The sequence below is a fragment of the Bombus pyrosoma genome, linkage group LG16 (genome assembly GCF_014825855.1).
Source record: "Bombus pyrosoma isolate SC7728 linkage group LG16, ASM1482585v1, whole genome shotgun sequence".
NCBI lineage: Eukaryota > Metazoa > Arthropoda > Insecta > Hymenoptera > Apidae > Bombus > Bombus pyrosoma.
In genome coordinates, this window is record NC_057785.1 from 7,488,193 (window position 1) to 7,511,468 (window position 23,276).

At 37.2% G+C, this 23,276-nt stretch overlaps 1 protein-coding gene across 13 annotated transcripts in view; it reads right to left on the bottom strand.

Moving 5' to 3' along the window:
* Window positions 1–1,073: 1,073 nt before the first annotated feature.
* The window catches only part of LOC122576604 (polypyrimidine tract-binding protein 2), a 417,022-nt gene continuing 394,819 nt past the window's right edge, over window positions 1,074–23,276 (bottom strand). For 12 of the 13 annotated variants that reach the window (XM_043747173.1, XM_043747179.1, XM_043747171.1 and 9 more), the window contains 7 exons: window positions 18,385–18,613; window positions 16,050–16,267; window positions 12,488–12,521; window positions 11,064–11,156; window positions 10,584–10,800; window positions 10,166–10,307; window positions 1,074–9,317 (listed from right to left, as the gene is read on the bottom strand). In XM_043747173.1, the coding sequence (XP_043603108.1) occupies window positions 9,249–9,317; window positions 10,166–10,307; window positions 10,584–10,800; window positions 11,064–11,156; window positions 12,488–12,521; window positions 16,050–16,267; window positions 18,385–18,613 (1,002 nt within the window). In that variant the 3' untranslated portion in view covers window positions 1,074–9,248. The remainder of the gene's footprint in view (window positions 9,318–10,165; window positions 10,308–10,583; window positions 10,801–11,063; window positions 11,157–12,487; window positions 12,522–16,049; window positions 16,268–18,384; window positions 18,614–23,276) is intronic. The other variant, XM_043747168.1, reaches the window with a different exon arrangement.

The window sequence follows — 23,276 nt, forward strand, 5'->3', positions numbered from 1 at the left end:
ACTTAATTTTCTGACTTAGAGTAATTATTTAAAATTTGTATTTCCTCGGCAAAGTAGCGTAAAAGGATCCACATTTCCAATTCCACTCACAAAATTGTCAATCCTTCGAATCTCAATCAAACAAACATTCTACAATCCGCTGTGCTACTTCCAAAACAGATGTCTAAAAAAATAGATATCACGATCCATAAAAAATCTACCTCTATCATGCAAGTCACACATGATACATTCAGAAGTTCGTTTCTTGAATAAAAACACAACTAAAAAACCCATCTTACTATTTTTTTCTTGATTACAGTTTCACGGATAGGATTCGACGACGATCGATCGACGAGAAAACGAGTTTTCTTGGCTGCCTCTGCCTTCGTCCCTGGACTGGCTATCGATCGCTAAATCTCCTGATCCAATTCTCCCTAATAAGAAAACTTACTACGAAACAGCTTAACCTTTAAAACACCCGCTCGGACAAATCACGAATAATCCACCGCGGCATCTTACTATGTGTATAATCCCGTGTACAAAAAAGCAAAAATTGATTTGTCTTGCGAGCTGATTGTGACTTGCAACGCAATTCCTGGCCCACGATTCCGATTCCCTTGATCGTCTCTCTCGTGTACTTTTCCATCTCGTCTAAAAGAAATCTTTTCTTACCAATCTAAGTTCTAATAAAATTATCGATCTTCCATTGTTCCTATCTATAACATAGTCACATTCTCCATTTCGATTCTCAGTCAACGATTCCAAAAAGATCGGAAGAATTTCTAACAACACCAATATAAAAAAAGAAACTGAACCAAAGCAACCAACCAAAAGAAAACGCAAAAAAGTGGCGCGACGAAAGAGAACTCCCACGGTCGTAATAGAAAGGCTAGAAGAGTGCTCGAGGAAAAAGAAGTAGAAGAGAATACTGGAAGAAATCCAGCGGATACTAGAAACAACAGTTGCTGAAAAACAGTAGCAGCTTTTACCGTTTCAGAAATTCCCTTATAATCATCCATGTATTTCCTTTCCATTCTTTTTCTTCTTTCCTTCATTTTTTTCCATTTTCTTTTTTTTTTTTTTTTAAATATTTGTTTCCTCCCCTCGAGAATTATCGATACAGAGAGTCGAGTGATTGTCGAGTTCAACTATACATTATAGTACTCGTTAAGATCTGGAGGCTTAATTAGAAAGGGGGAAGGGGTGGGGGGCTACTACACGAGTCTAACACGCTACATCGTGTGTACACTGTGTACGTATGTGTATGTTTATGCATGTATGCGTTTGCCTGTGTTTTTTCATCATTATACGTGTCTCACGTGTCACGATTTTTTGTTTCTTTTTAAATCATTTTTTTTTATTATTTCTGTGTTTTCGTCCACTTAACAACTACCCTTAGATAATCCTAATGTTCTGTCTCGCGACTGAACGCTCCCCTCCTAGTCGGTAAAGAAGATCGTCAATATTATTTTTCCCTATATATATTCCTTCTTCTCTTTTGTTTCTGTTTGTTGCTGTTCGAAATTCGATTCGATGGGGTCGTCGAGAAACTCTTCCGTGTTAATTAATTAGGCTTAGCTTTCCAGCTTTCTCTTCCCAGCTCTCCTTTCGCATTTTTTTTTTGTTTTTCTGCTTTTTTTTATATATCGCTTTTTTGGCAATCATATCGACGTCACAACGACTATTAACGACCAGCTAACGACCGATAGAAGTCCGACTTAATCGAGGCCCGTATGAGAGAAGCGACATTTCACATCGTCTCGTCTCGGAGCCTCCTAATGTCTATTACAGCGGCCGTAGAAGAGAAAAGCGGACAAAAAGATCGCAGAATCACTCAACAGGCACACCAGAACGTCTATCATCCTGATCGATTTCTCATCGAGGCGCCGCTATGCCATGAATAACAAAAAAGAGAAACGACAACAACTTTGGAGCGATCCCAAAGTACAACATTATTTTTCTACGGAAAAGCGCGAATTTTTTTATTATAGATTTAACATTGATATGTCAGCGACTTTATAAGAATTTGAAAATTTACAAAGAATAAGGAGTACGAGAAAATTCAGATACTTTTGAATCGATCGTCGACCACGTGTGTCTCTTTTTAGCTGATAGCGTTCCTCTTTGATCGAATTCGTGTAACAGCCATATCGCATATGGAGAAAAGCTTGCTCGAACATCGTGAGAAGCGTCCCTTCGCTATCTGTGTGTCTGTTCGTTGGAGATCCGAGCGAACAGCTGGCCCTGCTTCCCTTTTAGTTCTATCGTGAACGACGCCTAAGGCCCTGATTAGGCAAGCAAACTATCCTCAACTTTCAACGAGGATACACACGTAAATTCCTTCATACGCGTCTTTCGGATATTCCCTGGATTCGTTCATTCGTTCCATTACATTCGCTCTGTCCCTTTTTCATATTTACTTTCGTTCGTTCTTTCTTTCGGTTTGTCGTGCTCAGATCTCATCGTGTCTCTAATATATATATATATTATATATATGTATATGTACCGCGTGTGTTACGACAGATTCGTAATAGATTAACTCTTCTCTGCTCAATTTATCCATTAAACCGTTAACGTCGATAATCCTAGTTCCTTATCAGTTATTAATAAAATATAGATTATTGGGATGCAGCTGCTGCGCACTTTTGGACACACTTGTTACATTGCGATATATCAAATATATATATATGTATTGTATAGGTTTCCATGTGTATTTGAACGTGTGATTTGAGTACCGTTTGAACGTGTTTCTGAATACTTGAGTACCGTTTGAATGTTTTTCATCCGTATTTCAGGGTGTAAACCGTGTTTGAGGATGTTTGAACGTGCATGCACGGCGTGTATGCGTGCGATGGTTTGTCCGTGTTTCGTGTGAGGGTGTTCGCGATCGGTGTGGGTATACATACGTGCCTCTTCTTTAATTATTTATACTCCTAATAACCTCTGTAGGCTAAGCTTCGTCTACTGCGTGGCTCGAACCAGACCCCGAATTTCCTTGGTCCGAACAGGTTTTTGGTTTCAATGGATTTTTTGTTTGTGTGTTTAACGTTGGAAGTTTCGCTCCAAATTTTGAGCACCCTGGATCTCCTTCCTAATGACTAACTTGGCATTTCACATCCTGATTGCCGTTAACCTATTGGGGCTTTGGTGGTGAATGTTTGACCATCGTTTTTGCTAAAATTTGAAAATGTTTATGTTTAGACTTGTAGATAGCATCTAACATTTTCAATAATCACGTTGGGCTCGAAACATTTAAATTTGATTATAGGAATAAATTAATTGACCGAGCAGTTAGATTTTACATTTATATTATTAGACTTGGATCTTATTTATTTCGTATTATTTCTTCTGTGATATTATGTAAAATGAGTAACGTAGATACTTTATCAAATCTTTAAACACGTTCTGTAAAACATTAAAAACGTTTCGTGAAACATACAATCTACAATTGCACTGTAACTTATTTGAACCTGAAAGGAGCTGTGACTCTGAATAATTTTCCACAAAGATTATCAAATTCCACGGTTAAAACAGTAGAAGGAGAGCGCAGGGTGTACAGTTAGCCGGGATCTCTTCAACCATTACGCAACCGTATCTAAACTTTCGTCCCGATCGAGATCTTCATCGAGATCTTCGTCTTATTTGGTCTCTTTCGTTTCTATCTCTCTGTTTCTCATTTTCTATTCATATAAAAATACGTCGTCTATATGAGGAAGTCGCGGGCGAACGCGCGTCGAATAATCTGTATACATAATATATTTGAACGACTCACGTAGAAATTTCACAAACGAGCTTTGTCAATTTCTTTCTTATCAATTCTCCACAATATTATGTTTGAACTTGGTCTGAAGAAATTTCGGAGCCTGAATATTTGCGACACCATGTAGCGAGTGCTGGCTATCCCAACCCTCACCTCGGCCCCCCTCAACCCAGCTAGTGATAATACTCCATGTCTGAACCCTCTACAGGGTGTGTTTGTTCCTCAAGGAAATCAATTAACCCTTTCAAACCCCCGCAAACTATGTCAAACACAGAAGTATTCAAATTTGAACAAATGCGTTTGAATTGCTTACACTGTCATAATACTAAAAACTTTTGAAAAAATGAGATATATCTTAAAACAAAATTTTCAGTCAATTTTTCAGGCTATTAAAAAGAAGAAAGACGAAATTGAGGAAAAGAGCTACACGACGTTGTGCTATATGATGCGAACACCCTGTAGACACCCACAGAATTCATAACAATCTCTTAAAACTTTTACTACTGTCCTCTAAAACGGAAATCGAGCTTTCTTCCCCTCTGATTCCGGAGAAACCAGGCAAAAAAAACGAGGAAATCATTGTCATTGCGTGCTTTCAACGTCCGAAAGAATCAGTGAACGAATTTTAACGGTGATGGAGGAGTCGCATGTTTGGGTTTCACGCCGAAAGAACTCGAACGTCTTCAGGACGTGCTTCAAACATTGTCAAACGGGATCAAAATCCTTTAAACGAAGGAAGAAAACAGCAAACGTCCGAGAAAAAATAATTCGAACTCGTTCAGCGTGGACCAACATGTATGAATGCATAGGTTTCTGTAAATGTGTACGTGTGTGAGTGTGTTTGAACGGGAATGTGTTCAGAAATTCCTCGAGAACGCTAGTAAAATGAACGGAGAATGCAACGCCTGCGACGGAGCGTGTTTTTATTTGCTTTTTTTTTTTTTTTTGAAAATTGCTCCGTAGCTGTAGCGACTCGTTTACACAGGCTTTTCAGGTACGCTTGCAGATATTGTGCCGGGAATACTATTGTGCGCCAGGCCCTCGATCGATCATTTCGCGCGGGAACATCCGGAGGACCGACAGTTTTGTGCGCTTGCGACTGGACTAGCCGCGAATCGATTGAAAGAGCCTGTTTTTCTTTGTTTATAGATTTTTAATACTTGAATGAAACGATAAACACATGCTTAAACTGCGAGGCAACTCAAGAGCGAAGCTGACGCTCAGATATTGCAGATTGTCAAGGAAGAACATACATGAAAAATTTTTGTTAACCGAAAATTTGATTTTATTGAAATAAAAGATCGGTATATTGTAAAGAATTAATGTGGATTATTTCTCTGTAACTTTAAATAATAAAATATTTCATTCTAAATTAATGAATATCGAATTTACATTTGTGAATGAATAGTAGTAACTGGAATGGTTGACTTTTCCATAATATTCTGTCAATTAATTAAAAATATTTACAAAATTGTATTCTTTTCGTATACTATACTGAATGCGGTCCAATTTTCTCTTATGTTACAAAAACTCAAGTTTCGTTATTAAAAGTTTAATACTACTTCATACCACAAACAAAAAACATTTTTTGCAGTTCCCAATAGTTCATAGTAAAAATTCCGAACCAATAATCTACACTAAAACATAAGAAGACTATTATTAATTAATCCAATTATTATTATGTACGATTTATTTAATTCTAAAGAAGGAAAATATGGAATTCCTTAATTTTAGTCCCCTCCACAACAGTTCCCGTACCCTAGTATGTGTTTCAAAAATATATTAATATATTTAAAATTACTTAAACCAACCCAAATAAAAATTTCAGATACCGTCCAAACTATATTATCAACGGTTTCCATATCTTACCAATCATTTCAAAAATATACTGGTTCAGCCCGAATCCTTGAAATCAACCTAAATACAGGAAGTCACTTAAAACAATTAACAAACATCCTCCTGAACGTCAGCATCGAGTCGAATACCAGAACCAAGCCCGTTCTGAGGAAGCCAAGAACCAGAAAAAAGAAAAGAAGAAGATATGCCAACCAAACTCTCATAAAAATCTAAACTCTAGCATGTATTCGTGTACAGCCAGTGTGTCATCGACGCGAAACGAGTTCAGATGCGTCCAGGATAGGATCTATAAATGCAGTCATCGGATTAAACAATGTAAATACATCAGAGATTCGAAAGACAGATCATAATAGATGCAAAGACTGGCCCCTTCGCTCATGCCGGCTACTCGCTACGTCTCTAACATGATTGGTCGAATTCTTCCCTCTCCACGAACCTCATCCAACGCCTTCCAATCACAATTGTTACATCTTTCAAGAAAGTTCACTATCAATTCGCTAGAGATTCTCTTCAAAGGCGTAGGATCGACGCTCGATCGTGAGGAACATCAGCTGGCTCGTCGAGAGACCCATCCCCTAGAGTCAACAGCTAGCCTACTTTGGCACAAACAACACTGCCCGGGCCGGCACTCGCTTTATAATATATATTTTTTTTTTTTTGTAGTTTTCTCGTTTTTTCATTATGCTTCGTCCGCCACACTCACTCCAGCCGCTTTTTGGATCAATCACACTCGCGGAACAGGCTCTCTCACTCGCTCTCACCAGCCAGTAACGTCACGTTCATCTCTCTTCTTACACACACACACACACACACGCACGCACATACACACACACACAATCTCTTTTCTCTCTCTCTCTCTCTCTCGCTACCTTTCTACGGTTGATATATGTATATTAATAAGATTTAATTGACTCCAACAGAACGTCGGTTAGACAAAAATCGACGGGGCCCGGGAACGAGTTGCGACGCCCCTGGATCAAAGCCACGATGGCGCTGTCCGTTTCAAACAGCCAGTGGCGTCGCAACCATTTTCCTCGTCCTGGCCCAACCTTTTATCACGACTCTACGACACTACTGATAATCTTCGCTTCTTGACACGAGGATTCGATCTCGCTAATATCGCGCGCCACTCTCTGATCTTCTCTTTTGTGTAGTGTATATTTGTGCATAATTTGTGTATATAAGTCGTGGCAAATTTCATCGTCAGGACTCATCGTTCTCTCTCCCCTTTCGAGCCTCCCTCCTCGTGATACCTCTACGATATTAATTTGTTACGCTCTGCGGACTATAGGCTACTTAGGTATGTACCATTATAGCGTTTCTATGTTTCTGTCTGTTCGTGTGTGTGTGTGTGTGTGTGTGTGTGTGTGTGTGTATATATATGTATGTATAAGTGTTTCTCTTATAATCTTATTATCTTACACGACACTAGCGCATCTTAACAACACAACGGACCAGCCCTACGAAAAAAGATGCCCCTCTCTCTGAGTGCTCTCTGGTCAGATCGGTTCGTTCTACGTCGCCTACGGGCGCGTCTCTTCAAGAAAAAAAAAGGAATGCTCGGTGATCAGGAACTAATCGTCGACCGGACCTAAACACGAGCCTGAACCACGCGACGAGCTCGCTCTACTTATCGCTCTGTGATCTGCTTTCTTTTTTTTTTTTTTTTGTTCTTTTTCATTATATATTTTTATCCCTTAAACGAAGTCAAAGAATCGCGATTCGTCGCGCGATGGAACCGCTCTCTGCCGGAGCAATCCCGAACCAGCGAAAATATACCAGCTCGCGAAACACGTGCGCGTGCCTCTCTAATTAGCGATATGTTCAACGGTCCTTCATCCACCCTCGTCAATGATACTTGACGACGGCGCGTTTTGTCTCCTCCTCAGCCTTACTTATACGATTAAGAATCTACGCAATCCTAAGCACCTATCAGCTAAGAAAACTTGCATCTGAATGTCTCTGCGTTTTTCTGTGTTACCTATATGTGTATTGTTCGTGTACGTGTATGTATGCGTATGTTTACGTGTCTTTATGTGTTTATACGTGTGATTAATACTTATTATATATAATATATATCGTGTGTTGAACATACAAATTATAAAAATACCACCTGCAACGACAGTGCGCCGCTCCGCCACGTGTGGGCAGTCGCGTCGCGAGCCAGCCGTATTGTACGTCTACGTGTACACGCCCGAATCCAGTTCTCTCTCTCTCTGGATACTTTGAATACTGAAAGGGATTTTCTTTCTATATTTTTAGAAAAGTCAGAACGAAACAAAAGGGGGATGGTGTGTCGTGTCTGGACCACGAGGACGGCGACACGTGGCGGAGGAGACATCGAGAAATAATCGTCCCCTGTCCCTAAATCGATCCGACAATAATTGGCTCGCGTGTTTGGATCGGCCCCGGGGCAGAGGGCGCGAGTGTAGCACCTCGCGAAAGCTGCAAAGGGTCCCGTGACAATTAGCCTTAAACGACTAATCTGGCTTGGTACGCGCGCTACTTTCAAAGTCGATTTCCCTCGTTCTCGCTTCGATCGTACTCCATTTCCTTTATTTTTTTTCTTTTTTTTTTTTTTAGTTTTTAAATTTTCATTTGATCGGATCCTTCATCGACGAAGCTTTTTAGTTATTTTGTTTCAGCGCGTTCGAGACAGATTCTCGCGACGGTTAAAAGGTAGATGTGATATAATATTTATATATATATATCTATATATATTGAACGTAATTTTTTCTCTTCTGTCAGCACACACACATGCGGATCCTGCGTGCATGCGTGTGGTTATTTGCGGGTCATATAACGCGCGTGGCTCGCCGCCAGAGCGCGTCACCCTTGTAAAATATATCATATATATATATAGATTTATGTGTATATAGAATATACCTTAATGCTCGAAAAATTGTTCTTAACTCTGTACAAGAACCCAATCGGCCCTTTTTCTTACTTCTCACCGAGCCCCTCCGTTTCCTTTTTTTCTTTTTCGTTAAAAACCTAGTCTCTCCCTCCTCCCTTCGTGAATAACATACACCTATCACGCGAAACACACGCTTCCTGTGTCTCTCCTCTCTCTTTTTCTCTCAATATAAGATCGATCCTGGCTTTCTCCTTCTCTCTGGCCTCGCGAAAGCCAGCAGTGTATGATTACTTTCTTAATATTTTCTCTTTCAAACACAACCCTCCCTTTCGCTGTTTCGCAGCCCTAATCCTTTTTTATCTTCGTATATTTAGTTTTCTGTTTTGTATCTTTTTTTAATCTGTGTGTGTATGTGTGTGTGTGTGTGTGAGTGTCCGCGTGTATGTGTATGCATGTATGGAGATAACAAATCGTGTCTGTCTGTACGCTGTTCGAAAATGGTCTTAGAGACGGTCTGTCAAGAAAAATAGAAATGCACCGCACACGAATGTTAGGTCGTGCGCGTTTTATATGTCCGCTTCGCAGAGGAAGCTTTGTTCCTTCGTTTCCCAGGTAAGATCCAGAGGTTGGCCAGCCAATGGCGTCGCGGTAATGGGACCAGCGACTGACCGCACACTCAGCGAGGATCATCACCATCGCTTGTTATCATCATCAGTCGTACACTGAGCCGGGTATCCAAAAGGGGACTAGGGCGTAGGGCTGGTACCACTGCCGGTTGCATATTTGTGATTCTTGTTAGATGTTGCTCTTGGAAAATGACACTCTCAGGTGGTTGGATTCGCTCAGCTGGTAGTTGTGCATTTTCTGCAAAAGAAAGAAAACGGAACAGTTTGGGTTAGCATGATTTTTAAATAAAATAGGTTAACACATTTAATACCGCGTGGACTATCGGTGGTCCACGGTGGACTTTTCATTCAGGCTATTGTAGTTTACGTAAAAGAAAAATCGATCATGAAACGCTTCAGAATATAATCAGTCGATGTATAGCTGTCATGTATTATGCAATTATAATACTACTCACGGTCCATACGATTTGAATGAAGAGTCAAAACAAGAATGGTTCGTTCACCATTTAACGTGTTAAGTAGGCCATTTGAAAAGACTCGTAAAGGTAATGTCGAACAGCTTCGGGTGATAATATTCTTAATATTCAACGTAATAATATTATCAGCAAAGCTGATGGTACTAGTAACGTCATATATAACAATAAATAACTGGTCGGCTTCGATGAAGAAACACGAATGGAACACGTGGAAAATGACGAACAATTATTATTTTATAACGAGTTTCGAAACATTGTAATTTCCCACAAACTTAACATAGATTTGTTATGTATAATTTCGCGCAATTGCATCAGAGACGAACATCAGGCACCAGTGACTAAACTAATTACGCCACTGATGAATTTTCATCGAATAAACAATAATAAATGGGCTATACATTCACGAGCAACATCGTCAACATGAAACAAGACGAAAACTGCGAGTATATTCGAGCCAACTATTAAATTAATCAACTTTCGAGTTCTAGATTTTACATTTTAGAGTCCAACAGAAATGTTAGAATCGGAGGAAATTAAAAATGTCAAATATTAAATCCTCGACAGCAATCTAAGCTTGTGGCGAATTTTGAAAAAGGCAATTAAAACTTACGATCAAAGCAGCTACGGCGTCGTCCATGCTGGGCATCTGTATGAGCGCCATTTTTCTGTCTTTTGGGAAGAACTTGAACGCCTTCACAGTGAAGCCATTCTTGGTGAACGCATCCCTGATCTCGTCTTCAGTCACAGTTGTACTAAACACATGCCAAAAATATTTCACTGTCTTATATAATATTACAATTATATTTATTAATATACGATACTATATACTGAATTATTTAATATTTATACGTAATATTCTAATATTTGATTATTAATTCTAGGTACATAATAATTTAACTATCAAATATCAGAAGATTGAATTATCCAATATAGAGATATTAAAGAATCTAATTTAAAAAAAATTTTGTATCATACATTATCTTTTAATTACGGAAAAACACGGATAAATTTGGAAACAATTTACTTACGGAATATTCGATAAATGCAGAGTGGAACTCGGTGGATAGATATTCTGATAGTTCTTAGAGCCCGGTTTCTTGAACCGATGAAGAGGACTATTGGTATAATCTTTCGTCAATCCAGCGTCTGGTTGGCCCTCCTTTGGTAACTGTACCGTCTGATGTTTGCTCAGCATTACCTTGATCTGCTTGCCAAATACTCGCAATTTGTCCATGTGTGTCAATGCTGTGATTTTAAACAAATTATCAATACATTTCTCGCCACTTTCATTTTAGTATAATCTCAAATTTTGTAAATTTTCCTTTTTAAGAAATTATACCAATCACTGGAGTATTCTCCATTTATAAATATTAACATAAAAAAGATATTTTCATTTACGTATTCAATTACGTATGTTCGTTTCATTTTTAATTTATAAATATCGTAATTCTTTATTCTCAACAGTTTAATCATTTTCGATACTACGTAAATTATTAAAGGAAAATTACCTAAGTGTGCCTGGTGCGGTTCGGCCATTTGAATCAGTGCCGAGTCCTTCTTGTTGTAGAGAATCTTCACACGTTGAACATCCCCGTAAACGCCTACATGCACAACACGCAACACATCATTTTAATCAGTCCGATCTCGTTATCAAATTACGAGCGTCTAATCATTATCGAGTCGAAGACGAAACGGGACAATAATATAATAATAATCGGTAATAATAATAATCGATCGAGAACGGGGTACGATCGGACAAGATCTGGGACATGCAAATAGGCAACCGGTTCAGCCACCGATTTTATTCAAAGTTTGTGCTGAATGTTTCTCATAAAATTTGATTTCTATGCGAGTTTGTTTTATCTTTTTACACAGAAGTTTTATAAAAATTTAAGTTCTACGATAGTCTCATAACAGCTATAGTTGTATAGAAGTTTTATAAAAATTGTATAGGAATATGTTTACGCTACTTTTATAAAAATTCTATAAAAATAAAATTTATAAACTTTTACTTCGAAGAATGGAACTCTTTCAAGGCTCGGTTGAATTAAAAATTATATAAAATGGCTGAATCGTTTGGCCCGCGAGAAGTGAGCTCCTATGGAGATATTACGATAAAATAAGCGAAAGCTTATGTAATATTAAAAAAGGTGTCTGGAACTGATATTAATAAAATATTAATGAAACAATTTAGAAGAGATGCTTGGAAATAGAGAACGTGAAAAAAACGGTGTTGCTGATGAGAATCGAACAATGATCATGGGGGTCGTGGTGGGTGGGCGGGGGTGAAAATATCGATGAATGAGATTGCGAATAAGAACAGTTATAGCGAATAAATAAAATAATAAAATAATAAATCAATAGAATTGAAGATCGGTAAGAGACGAATAAAAATAAATAAAATAATACCAAGAACATTCACAGAGGTGAGTAAAATAATAAAAATAAAATTAAAATTAAAAAAAAAAAACAATAAAAGGAAAGAATAAAATAAAAATCATAAGTACACGTGACGAGGAGAGTGATATAATGATTTAAATTTTCCACAAAAATACTTTTTCTCAAAAGACCAGCAAAAAGATAAAAATGTCAGAAATTAACAAAATAATCATGACGTACGATCGATGATTATAGACTATATACATATATATTCTCTGTTCGTGTTCCCATGTATCACATATGTAAGAAAATTTTGTAAAAAAAAAAACAAATAAATAAATAAACAAAGAAAAATATTACTAGTAATATTTAATTTTATTTGTTCACTCTCCAAAAATGCTCACAGTTACTACTGATCCATGTAAAAACACGTCTAAGGAATGTCACTGTGTAAAGTGTGTTTGTGTGTTGCGTATGTGTCAATGTGTTCCGCGAGTGTAAATATAATAATTAATAATGTAATATAATTAATAATATAAATGTGGAGACGTACCAAACAGGGTAAAGAGAGCGTCAGGCGTGACCATCTACACAGAGAACAGACAGAGTCCAGTCAGTAGTCAGCGAGTATAATAGGATTCAAATGTATAGTGTTGGCACGCGCACAAGTTTCGCTGGCCTCACGTGTATACGGGCCACTTTTGGACCTTACAGATCTTCCAGATCATTTACTGACTTTGAAGAATATATCTGACCAAATCGTGTCACTATGACGAATCTTTATAAAAACATAAAATTTCAAATGTAAAATACAATTTGGAAGAATTGTAGAAATTTTACTTCAGAATTTTTGGAAAATTTTCTGAATTGTAATTTGAACTTTTATCGAAGTGCATTCTTATCGGATTCAAGCTTTGTCTAATTTGGATTTTTAGCGAATTTGATCATTAACGAAATCAATCTCCATTTCATTCGATTCTTATATACTTTGATTTTCATAAAATCCAATTTTCAATTTACAATGGCATACATTTCTTCTAATACAAACATATAATACAATTCTACAAGTATTACGTAATTATTTTCGGTACTTTCAGAAATGCAAACGTTTTATAAAAATAATTTTTAACTCCCTGGATCATCTTCTGGCAATTTAGAGAATAAACAGTAAGAAATATGAAATTGTTTCTATCTTCTGATTGAATTTCACGGAGCATCCAAAAACATCATGAATTAGAAAGAAAAGAAATTTTTCTAAAAGAATCTCGGAATCACAGTGACCACAATTTGCATGAAAAAAAAAAAGCTGTTACAGAATGAAAGTCAGCGAAAGGGCTGGAATTTCTTTTTACAGTCGATTTTCCTGCGGTCGCAATCGAAAGAGGAGAGAACAGGAGAGAACAGAGAGAGACACAGAAAGACTTAGAGAAGCAGAGAAACAGCGGGACCTTCTCGTCAATATGAATCCCTCGCGGTTCTTGTCGTTCCTCGATATAGTGATATCGCGTGGGGTTAAATAGAGAAAGAAAAAAAAACATTTAAAGGAAGAATATCGTAAAAATATGTATATGGATAGACCACACTATTGTCACAGAGGTCACACAGTTAAAAAAGCATGTCTTTCGAATTAATTCACCTTCTACTAATGAACTTTATTCACGGAATAACGTGTTACATTATGTTACATATAGTTTTTTGTATTTTTTGAAAGAGTAATGTTTTTCACCTGTGTCACTTTTGAAACAAAAGGGCGATATGTATTCAATCATCCACAAAAGTTTTCGTACACCCTGTAGGAAGGCTATTTTTATTCCAACAAAATACTGAAAAAAATTGCATTACAAATATCGTTGCAATAAGTTATATTCTATCATTAATAAATGTTAAGAAATGTGGATAATAAGGAAAAATATTGGACGACATTGTACTACTATGTTTTATATAAATAAAAATTGCCTTTTTACAAGTTACAAAAAACTTTGCGTGGTAGACCGTATTTATATATAAAAGAGAGAGAGGATGATAGACATAGTAAAAAGAACACTTGATCGTTTGCTCGCCAGAGGGAAAAGACACTCGGTTTGGAAGCTTGTGCGCGCGGCGCAACGATAGTAGTACACATAGTTATAGTACAGTAGTGACAATAGTTGCAGCTGCGAAGTGTGACGTTGACATACAGTTTCTTTGTAAGGCGCCTTTCATTTCCACGTGGGCCAATCTTTTAGTATCCAGTACTAATAATTCTACTGGTGGAAAAATTGCAGCGGCACTAGCATACACTAGTAGTCAGTATGTAGCACTGCTACAGTAAACAATACTAGTAGATAGTGTATAAGCATAAATACTAGTAGGTAGTATGCAGCAGTACTAGTAGATACCAGTGTATACTTTATACTTTAGTAGGCACACGCTTATATGGAGTGGGAAGTTCGGAAATTTATATTTCTTTCATTAAACTGAAAGAGTTTGAGGAAATATTAGCTCGAGTATGAAAATAGGCAAATTTGATGTGGCGTAGATATAGCAGAATTTTATTGTAAAAAGATTTATTGCAAGAGAAATGATTTTAGATGTCGAGGGTACCACGATAAAATAGAAATTCGCAACTTTGCAGAGTTGGAATTTCTAGATTAGTATTTTCAATGTAAAGTTGTACTAAAATCTCCATTTCTCGTATTTATCTTAAGATTTACGATTTCCGCATAATTTTCAGAAACAAAAGACGCCTCGCCGGAAGTAACGTTGCGATTAACAACGCCACGAATTACTCAGGACAGAGGATGATAACGTTCGGAACGATATCTATATATGTATTTCGAAAATATGAGGGGTAGTGGGGGGTAAAAAGGTAAGATAAGAAGGGACGTGACGTAAAGAGGGCACATACGCATCGAGAACTCGATTTATTTTACTTGTCGAACTCAATACTCTATTCAAGGATTGACAAAAATTTATTTAAAAATAAAAATAATCACTCATAAGTGCAAAGCTATATTCGATTATATCTGAAGATACATTCAGAAACGATCGACAAGGAAAATTCGAGTCCAGGGATGGAGAAACTGCTAGAGTTGCCTACGTAGCACTACGTTATAATTATATCGTTGTATTTAGGTGAATTTTTAGTAGATAAGTACATACCTAAGCCATTTTCGTGTACATAGGCAGACGCTGAGAGAAACGAAGATAGTAAAAAGAAAACGTCTTCTCTTTTAATCTTGATGTAATTAAAAATTGAACTTTTTACAAATCAAAGAATAAAAATTTGGAAATTCAGAAAAATTATATCCCTTGATTTAGTATAAGTTATAAAGCATCATTTTTACCTTTGTCATTAAATTTTATTTTCACTATATTATTTAAAATTATAAAAAGTAATTTACCAATGATTACAAATTGATGTATCGTGGAATTATGTTATCAATTGCAATTCGTTTGTAGGGAAATCTAATGGTCCATTTCTCTCAGCGTTAAGTGAAAATCATCCTAATTGAAAGCGTACAGTACGTCGATCACAATTTGCGTATTTTATTAATGTTTATTTTGCTCAATGTGCGACAACGTTCTATACGCTTTAGCTGCGTTCCCTTGACAAGGCGCGAAGAAAAATTCTATCCCGTTAATTCAATGAAAATATAAGAAAAAAAGCAAAAGCAATAATAAAGATTTTGCTGAATCTTTCTCATTTATATTGGAAGTCCCAATAATCACTATTTAATTCTACACTTTAATCAAAATGATTATTAATTTATGTATGTAACAAATTATGAATAATTTTTCCAATAAAATTAAAAGAATAAATATCCACACATTACAGTATGAATAATAATATTAAATAACAAATCATAATTCTCTTCAATAGTATGAAAAGAACGAATATTCACATACTTTAATGAGCTTCACGATATTTTATCAGCAATACGAAATTAATCACCAATTAAAAGAAAAAAAAAAGAAACACAAATTTTCCTCGAATATTTCCAATTCTTTCTTACGCTCCTTGATATTTTAATTCTTCCACATGTAATTTTTCTTCGTGCCTCTTCTTGGATCTCCATGTCCTCGACCACGTCACAGAACAATTTCATCGAGTACCATCATGAAAAACCACTCACCTCTTCGTTGAGATTGCTGACGAGCAGGACCGCGGAAGTTTGCGCGTTTGTAGGAACGCGTACTCCAAGACCAGCTGCACCCAGAGGGAACCCACCTAAGCCAGCCAAACCGCCGGTAGGTGGGACCCCGTTGTATGGGCCCGCTAAGGGCGAGGGTAGACCGTGCATGGCCGCAAAGGGCGTGGGCAGCACACCCGGTGCCCCTGCAATGGACTCTACTTCAGGAAATTTACAAGCTATAGTTAGCACCGTTTCTCTAATTGGAATTTGTGGCGGTGGACCAATGGTGGGTGTACTAGCGGAAGAATCGACTTGGTGGTGAGGGAACTCGAGGCCACGCGAGACAGAATCCAATGGACCTATACTATACCTCGACCGACGAAATTATTCCAATACTTACGGACACTTTTAATGAATAAATTTGACTCGCGATGTTACGAGGCTCGACTATGGAGGTTTGGAACAAATATAGAAATGGATGTAGATACAACAATTTTTTAAATCATTATTATGGAATTTATCTGAAGTTTGTTTCAGGTACAAACATGTATCTTTCGAGAAATTTGTTTGTTTGGTAAATTCGGGAAATTAGCATCGTTCTTTGAGTACGAATAATGGAGTACACAATACATTTTGCTTTCGTTTGATATCAAGCCACAGGTGACAATGACAATTTTGGGAAAATTTGAATAACTTTAATTTGTATTCAGTGTGTTATTAAGTAAGATATAGGACGCACAGAGCAAAATTAAAATATCGCGAAAGTAAATGAAAAATAGTATAATGCTGGAGTCGGTCAATTTTTTGAAACTTCATATGCCAAGTCGATTCTTTCGTCGAACGAAAATTTTTTTTTATGTATTTGTGGGACTCTGTGGGATGCAATATAGGGAATCCTTCGATTTCGTAAACTTTCAACGTTGAAGATCGTTTAAATTTTAAAATATTGTTAAATTGTTAAAATCGAAGGATTACCTGCACTTTTCTCATAATAAAATACAATTTCAACAAGAAACAAATTCAGGAGGTAAAACTATGTTAGTTGATACAACATTAACAAAATTCTTTGGGCGTCTCAACGTGATCTGACAAAGAAGCTCTTAAATCCGAAACCTTCCTAGGTACTTTCATATAACTTACATTAGACTGCACAATTTAGAAACTTGGCGAACAATCCCTTTAAACTCCAACAATTTCGCGCCTTCACTGTCTTTTAACTCTCAAAATCTTTTAACTCAACTATTTAAATCTTCATAGTATCATCTGCAATAGTATTCCTAATAAAAATCTTCGAACACTCTCGAAATTCCAATCATCTCCATAGAGCAAAAAGGAACAAATTATTACAAGTTTCAAAACGAACCCTCTTTTATACTATTATGATGAAAAAACGAATGTAATAAAATCCAAGAAGAAATACAATGAAATAATAAAACAATTGAGAATGTAGAAACAGGAGGAAGGATCGATGATAGGTAATCGTCAGGCTGTATCGATCGGCCGTGGCGTTGCACCGTAATTAATTAATTTACCCCAGGAAATAATACCGTCTAACCGCGTGCAATTCGATCCCCCACGGAAATGAAACTGAAAACGAGCGGCAAATTGGAAACGGACCGATCGACTCGATATAACAATTTATCATAAACCGCGGGCGAGACACGCTATTAATATAATTAATTCTAATGGACTGAACCGTTCTGGATACACGGGACTAATTGATCGATCGATTTTTATGGGTTCCCTTGACGGTCGATGTCGTGTGACAACTTTATTAGAGCACTGGGTATACATGGGGATGCATAACACGTAATGTCTTATTGGGCTTTTTATGGTTATCGATTGTTTTCGATTTTCGAATTTTGATAACGTCGTTTCAAGGTATTTAATTTCTATATTCTCTAACGTTCGAAGTTCTCAAAGTTTAAGATTCCAAATTTCATGACCCCGGACATTCAAAAAAGTAACGGTAAAAATAATCTAACTCATACTTTATATAACTAGTTTTATCTCCTGAACATTAAATTAATTATACTAGAGATCAAGCATAAAAAACACTTAATAATTAATTTCGTTTCAAAGCAACAACAAAAAAAAAAAACAAACAAAAATAGTAGAAAAGCTGTATCAAAAGATATCATAAATTAAAAGCAAACTGTTAAAAATAATAATATAAAAAAAGAAATAAACCAAATTGAAATTTAAATGAAGCAACCTATTTTACCCCTTTGTTTTTACTTTTCTACGAAATTCTGAAATTATTCCAAACAGCGTATCCATGAACTATCTTTCATACTATTTTCATAAAAATTCTATAAAAATTCACGGTTCTCACCGGGTATTCTTGCGCGGGGCTGCGATCCAGCGCCCATTAACAACTGTGGAAGAAGCTCGCCGCCCAAAGCAAGAGAAGCCGCGTCCAAATTCGCGTCACCAGTTGGCAGAGAAGGATTGGTATAGTCTCTCGACTTGTCATTGTTATACTTCACGTTCAAGTTCTGCATCTTGCTATAGTCGATGCGCAACGTGCAACAGGAATTATAGATGTTCTGACCCTCCAGCGACTGAAACAGAAATGAATAATAAAAATGTTAGCTGGAATGTTAGATCTTATGAAAGGAATGTTATATACAGTTATGGTCACTGTTTAGTCCCCTGAGTATTTTATGCTGAATTTAATTTTTTATAATTTCTCATTTATAACACCGATTAAGCTGAGAATTTATATGAAAGAATTACACGATGAAAGAGAATCAATGTCCTGATATTAAGGGACACACGCAGAATTAGCACGTGTAGTTAATAAACTTCAAGGACACATTTCCAACTATAATCGCAGCCCATACTCCGTGTAATTGTAGAGCTAACTCCCAGTGCTGTTGGACTCTACCAGCATCCACCAATTACACTAATTAGACCCTCCAACCCTTATTCGAATTACCAGAAAACACAAAATCCAGTCAGGCCTTGCCTCCAGTGGAAACCGATATTCCACCGAAATGATTCGAGTGAAACCACGTTTGCCCCGTTCGCGTTCATTCTTTACTTTTCACCGCAAACAAATCGTCTAGCCAAAATCTACGCTAGAAAAATACTTCCGAGTATATATGGCGGCCCGCTAGAACTCGTTTCGAATCGATCGCTCGCTCAAGGTCGTTCGATTATTACCTAATCATTCGAAACAGATGGACAAAAGACTGTCTCCTTAAATACCAGTCCTACACAACTCTTATATCTAACAATTCTTATATCTTTCACTCTTTCTACTCACTCTATTCACTTTGAATACTCTAGAAACAATTTCAATAATTATCAACCTAAATAATACTTGGGAAGTGTATCACGAGTACGGTCATCACCTAATGCTTCGAAATAAAGGTATAAGTTGGCGAAAAGGATGTTCAGAGGAGCAGATCCACGCCACGGAGAATAGCTGTACGTAGGCAAACCGGTAATTATGTATGAAATTCATTAGCCCGTGTAAATATGACCGGCGGAGAGATACAGCGAAGCGTGTACATGCGTGCATGCTGCAACAATGCACACGCAGGTCAAACACCATGGCCTCCGTCGAGCAGGGTTTGCTCTAGTCTACGCCTACGCGGAGAGTCGAACGCGTGCATACGTAATTAGACTGCGTCTTTCCAGCCCTGCAACTGCATTAGACCAGCTAGCTAACATTGTTATTAATAGGGCTGAAACGCGTTGAAAGGGCTAGCTTGCTGTTATCGTTATCCCTGCCTTGGCTCTAGCCTAACTTGCCCGAATCATTATGGAAACTATGATTTCGGGATCTAATGAGCCGTTGGCTTGATGAGCGCGGACTTTGGAATTTTGGAATTTTAACGTCAGGTGTTGTTTCATCGTTGATTGACGTCAGGTTGGCGTTAGTATTCCAGTACTTATGGGAGTCACTGTCCGAATACTTTGAAATAATCCGCAATTAAGTACGAGTTTGTTACGTGATTCTTCGTTTTCTAATAACACTATAATTGAAATATTTCTTCCTATCGGTTTGAGATAGGTTTGTGTTAGTTTGACGTTGATTGTGAGCTTGCTTGATGTATTGAAACTTTGGTATTTTAAATATTCTTTGTTGTATTAATCCATTAATGCCCGTTGTACTCACAGAGATACACCCGATATATATCGTCATAGTAATTCCAGAATGGGCAAACGTCAAATGAACCTTAATAGGACAATATCTTGTCAGGCAAAGAATAACGAGAGACAAAAAGTTCTATTTAACTCTATTATTACTCGTCTTCGTAAATATACGAATTTGTATAAATGTCGCAGTCTACTCATCACCAATCCGTCCACTTGCAAATACATTCCCCGGTGTTTGTTCTATAAACACAATTACGTTAATTTGCATTAATTCGACAGCAGAAGAATTAGTTTCGATCATTGCCATGGCCGGGCTAGCAAAAGCGCGTCGCGTTTAATTAATTGGCTGCGCGACAGGATAAATTTCAAACTGATTAGTCGGTCGGAGGGAAAATCGGGCGGAAAAATTCAATTGAAAAATATTCCGAGACTCTTGAACGCGAACGCGGAACTGCGCATAATACCAGACGCAATATTCCACGTCCTTCCTCTTTTTTTATCGTTTCTTTTTCTCTTTCTGTATGCCATCACACGGCGTAGCAAAATGGCAGGCTTCTATGACGTACAAAGAATACGTAATCTGGGTTAACAAAGTTGGTCGGATATCTGCAATGAAATTATTTTAATATCGTGCCCTGTCGCTCGAACGAATGGTATTAAGCTTTGAAAATAGTTTCGAAACTGAAAGGAGGGGGCAAACTTTCCGAAAGAGGCTCGATGTGCTGTTTTTTATTCCGTCGTTCCTCTTTCTCTCCGGCAGGCTGGATTTCGAGATGCGATTGTGAAGAATAACGACCCTATATATAATGGTGTAACGTATAATACTAAAATTAATGTAATATATTATACGCTATAGAAAAATAATATTCATTATTTACTGGAATAAATTTGTGTATAAGAGTAGGAATAAAAACACTAATACCAGTGCCAATTTTGTAGCAAAATCTTCATTTCTGATACAGAAGATTATACAGAAGATAGCAGATGATCTTCCAATTTCTGTAGCGAAATATTGAAAGATGAAACACTGGTAGGAGTCAGAAACAAAAACGAAATAATTCACAGGCAATATAAAGGGTTAAAGAAATAAGCGAGAGATTCGGAAAAAGACTAAAATATTGTAGATTCACGTTTCAGTGACCAATGTTTCATGGAACTCCATTAAACGAAAGGAGGGAGAAAGAACTGGCGAGTGGAGCACGAAGAGAACACGGATGTCTCCGTTTCTCCCAGCCAGATTTTCTATCCAGGAGAATTTCAACGCGATTATTTGCATTTGCCCCGGACGGTGATGTAATTGCCTGCCGCGAAACGTATTTCGCCGCGTTCAATTAATATTTACGGTCCGCGAGCGAGTTCAAACAACCGGGATTATAATATCATCGCTGGATTAAGTGCACGCCGATGTTTCCGAGTTATGAGACTATAGACGTGGAAGATTGCCAAGGGCTCGTGTGTGTTTAACGTGGACTGTTTGCAAATGTGTGCTACGCACTTTGTATTTTATCGTTGGAATCGTGATCGAAGAATAACAGAATAGTCGACTTTAAGTTGCAATAAAAAAAAATCCAGCATCTATCGCATTTTACAGCAAGAAATCAATAATTTTTGAAAAGTTGTCAAAAACCATTTCGTTCTTGTTTAAATTTGAGTATTTTACAATAAATCGTTGGACCATTTTTATATTGTTGTCCGCTCGAAGAAGATGTGTTAGGTTCCATTAAATTATTATTATCATTAAAAATATATTATTGTTATATTATTTACGTGATTTTAGTTTCTTTTCGAGAGAAATTGGAAGGAAGAGAGAACGATAAACACGATCGAAAGAGCAGCTTAGAGGGCCGACATAGAATTCCATTTAGTTTGAAAGCAAAGCCAGCTCCCTATAAAATGGAAAATTATACAGAATAACATTTTTCTTCGATTGACTTTAGAATCCCATAAACTCCGATCGATCGGAACTTGTTGATAGAAACCGGGGACTTATATCTAAGAGGATTGCGGTGAAAAAACAAACTCGAAAAAACGGGGAAACAGAGAATAAGGGTTCGTGAAAACAGTAAAAGTCCTTCGGCTTCGACCGGAACTCTTAAAATATCCCTGACTACCAAGATTTTTTTTCATTTAATTCACGAGCAACTTTATCAATGAAATTTCTCGATAAATTTCTATCCCCTTCTACATTAAAATTACGAGCATTTTCTCGACAGAATAGTCTATGAATGTCTGACAAATGTGTTAAAATATTCTCTTAATTATTATGAAATACTAGAACGCATAGAAATATATGACTACAGATTTATGAATTTCGAACAGGTATATCATAAAATTCAAACAAGAACTATATAGTATAGTGAATATAAGTAAAATAAAGCAAAGTATAAAGTATAGATGGTATATCGGAATGGTAATGATTACTACTGTGTAACCAAAAGAATTTATTCGTTTATTTAGATAAATATTTCAATCCGCTCCAAACCACTCGAAATCCCCTCGAATCTACCAAACGGGAGAAAAGGTCCAGACGTTAATTAACCTAAAAATCAGGATTCGAAAATCGACGTGGAATCGACGTGGAATAGAGCCAGGTGAAAAAAAAGACAAGGACTAGAAAAATATCGAAAAATTCGGTTGCTTTGATATCGAAACCGGCGGATAACTCTGGAAATAGCGCGACAACCGCGTCGAGCAAACGTGTTGCAGCTTAATTTTGGACGCGAAAAGGGAACATTTATTACAGGAAACGTCGACTGGTAACCGGCTTTCGCGGATTTCCACTCGTCGAGTGGTCGAATTAGCGTTCGTTAACGAGCAGATTCGCGACGAAAATTCCAAACCAGAAATCGCGGCGAGGACTCGGCGGATTCCTTGCTAAGAAGCGAGGCTACGTTGCTGGTTTTTGGAACGTTGCTGAGGTTAGATGGATTGTCCGAGGTAGAAGAGGTTTTCTCCGGATGAATATTTCTTTGACTAAAATACAGTGGGATTTAAAAGTGAGCATATATGTAGATCTTAGACGAACGAAGATTCAAAAACTCTTACGCATATGTCGCATAAGTGGCACGAATGTTGCATAAAATTCATCGTAAAATATAGAACAAGAACATCAACCAA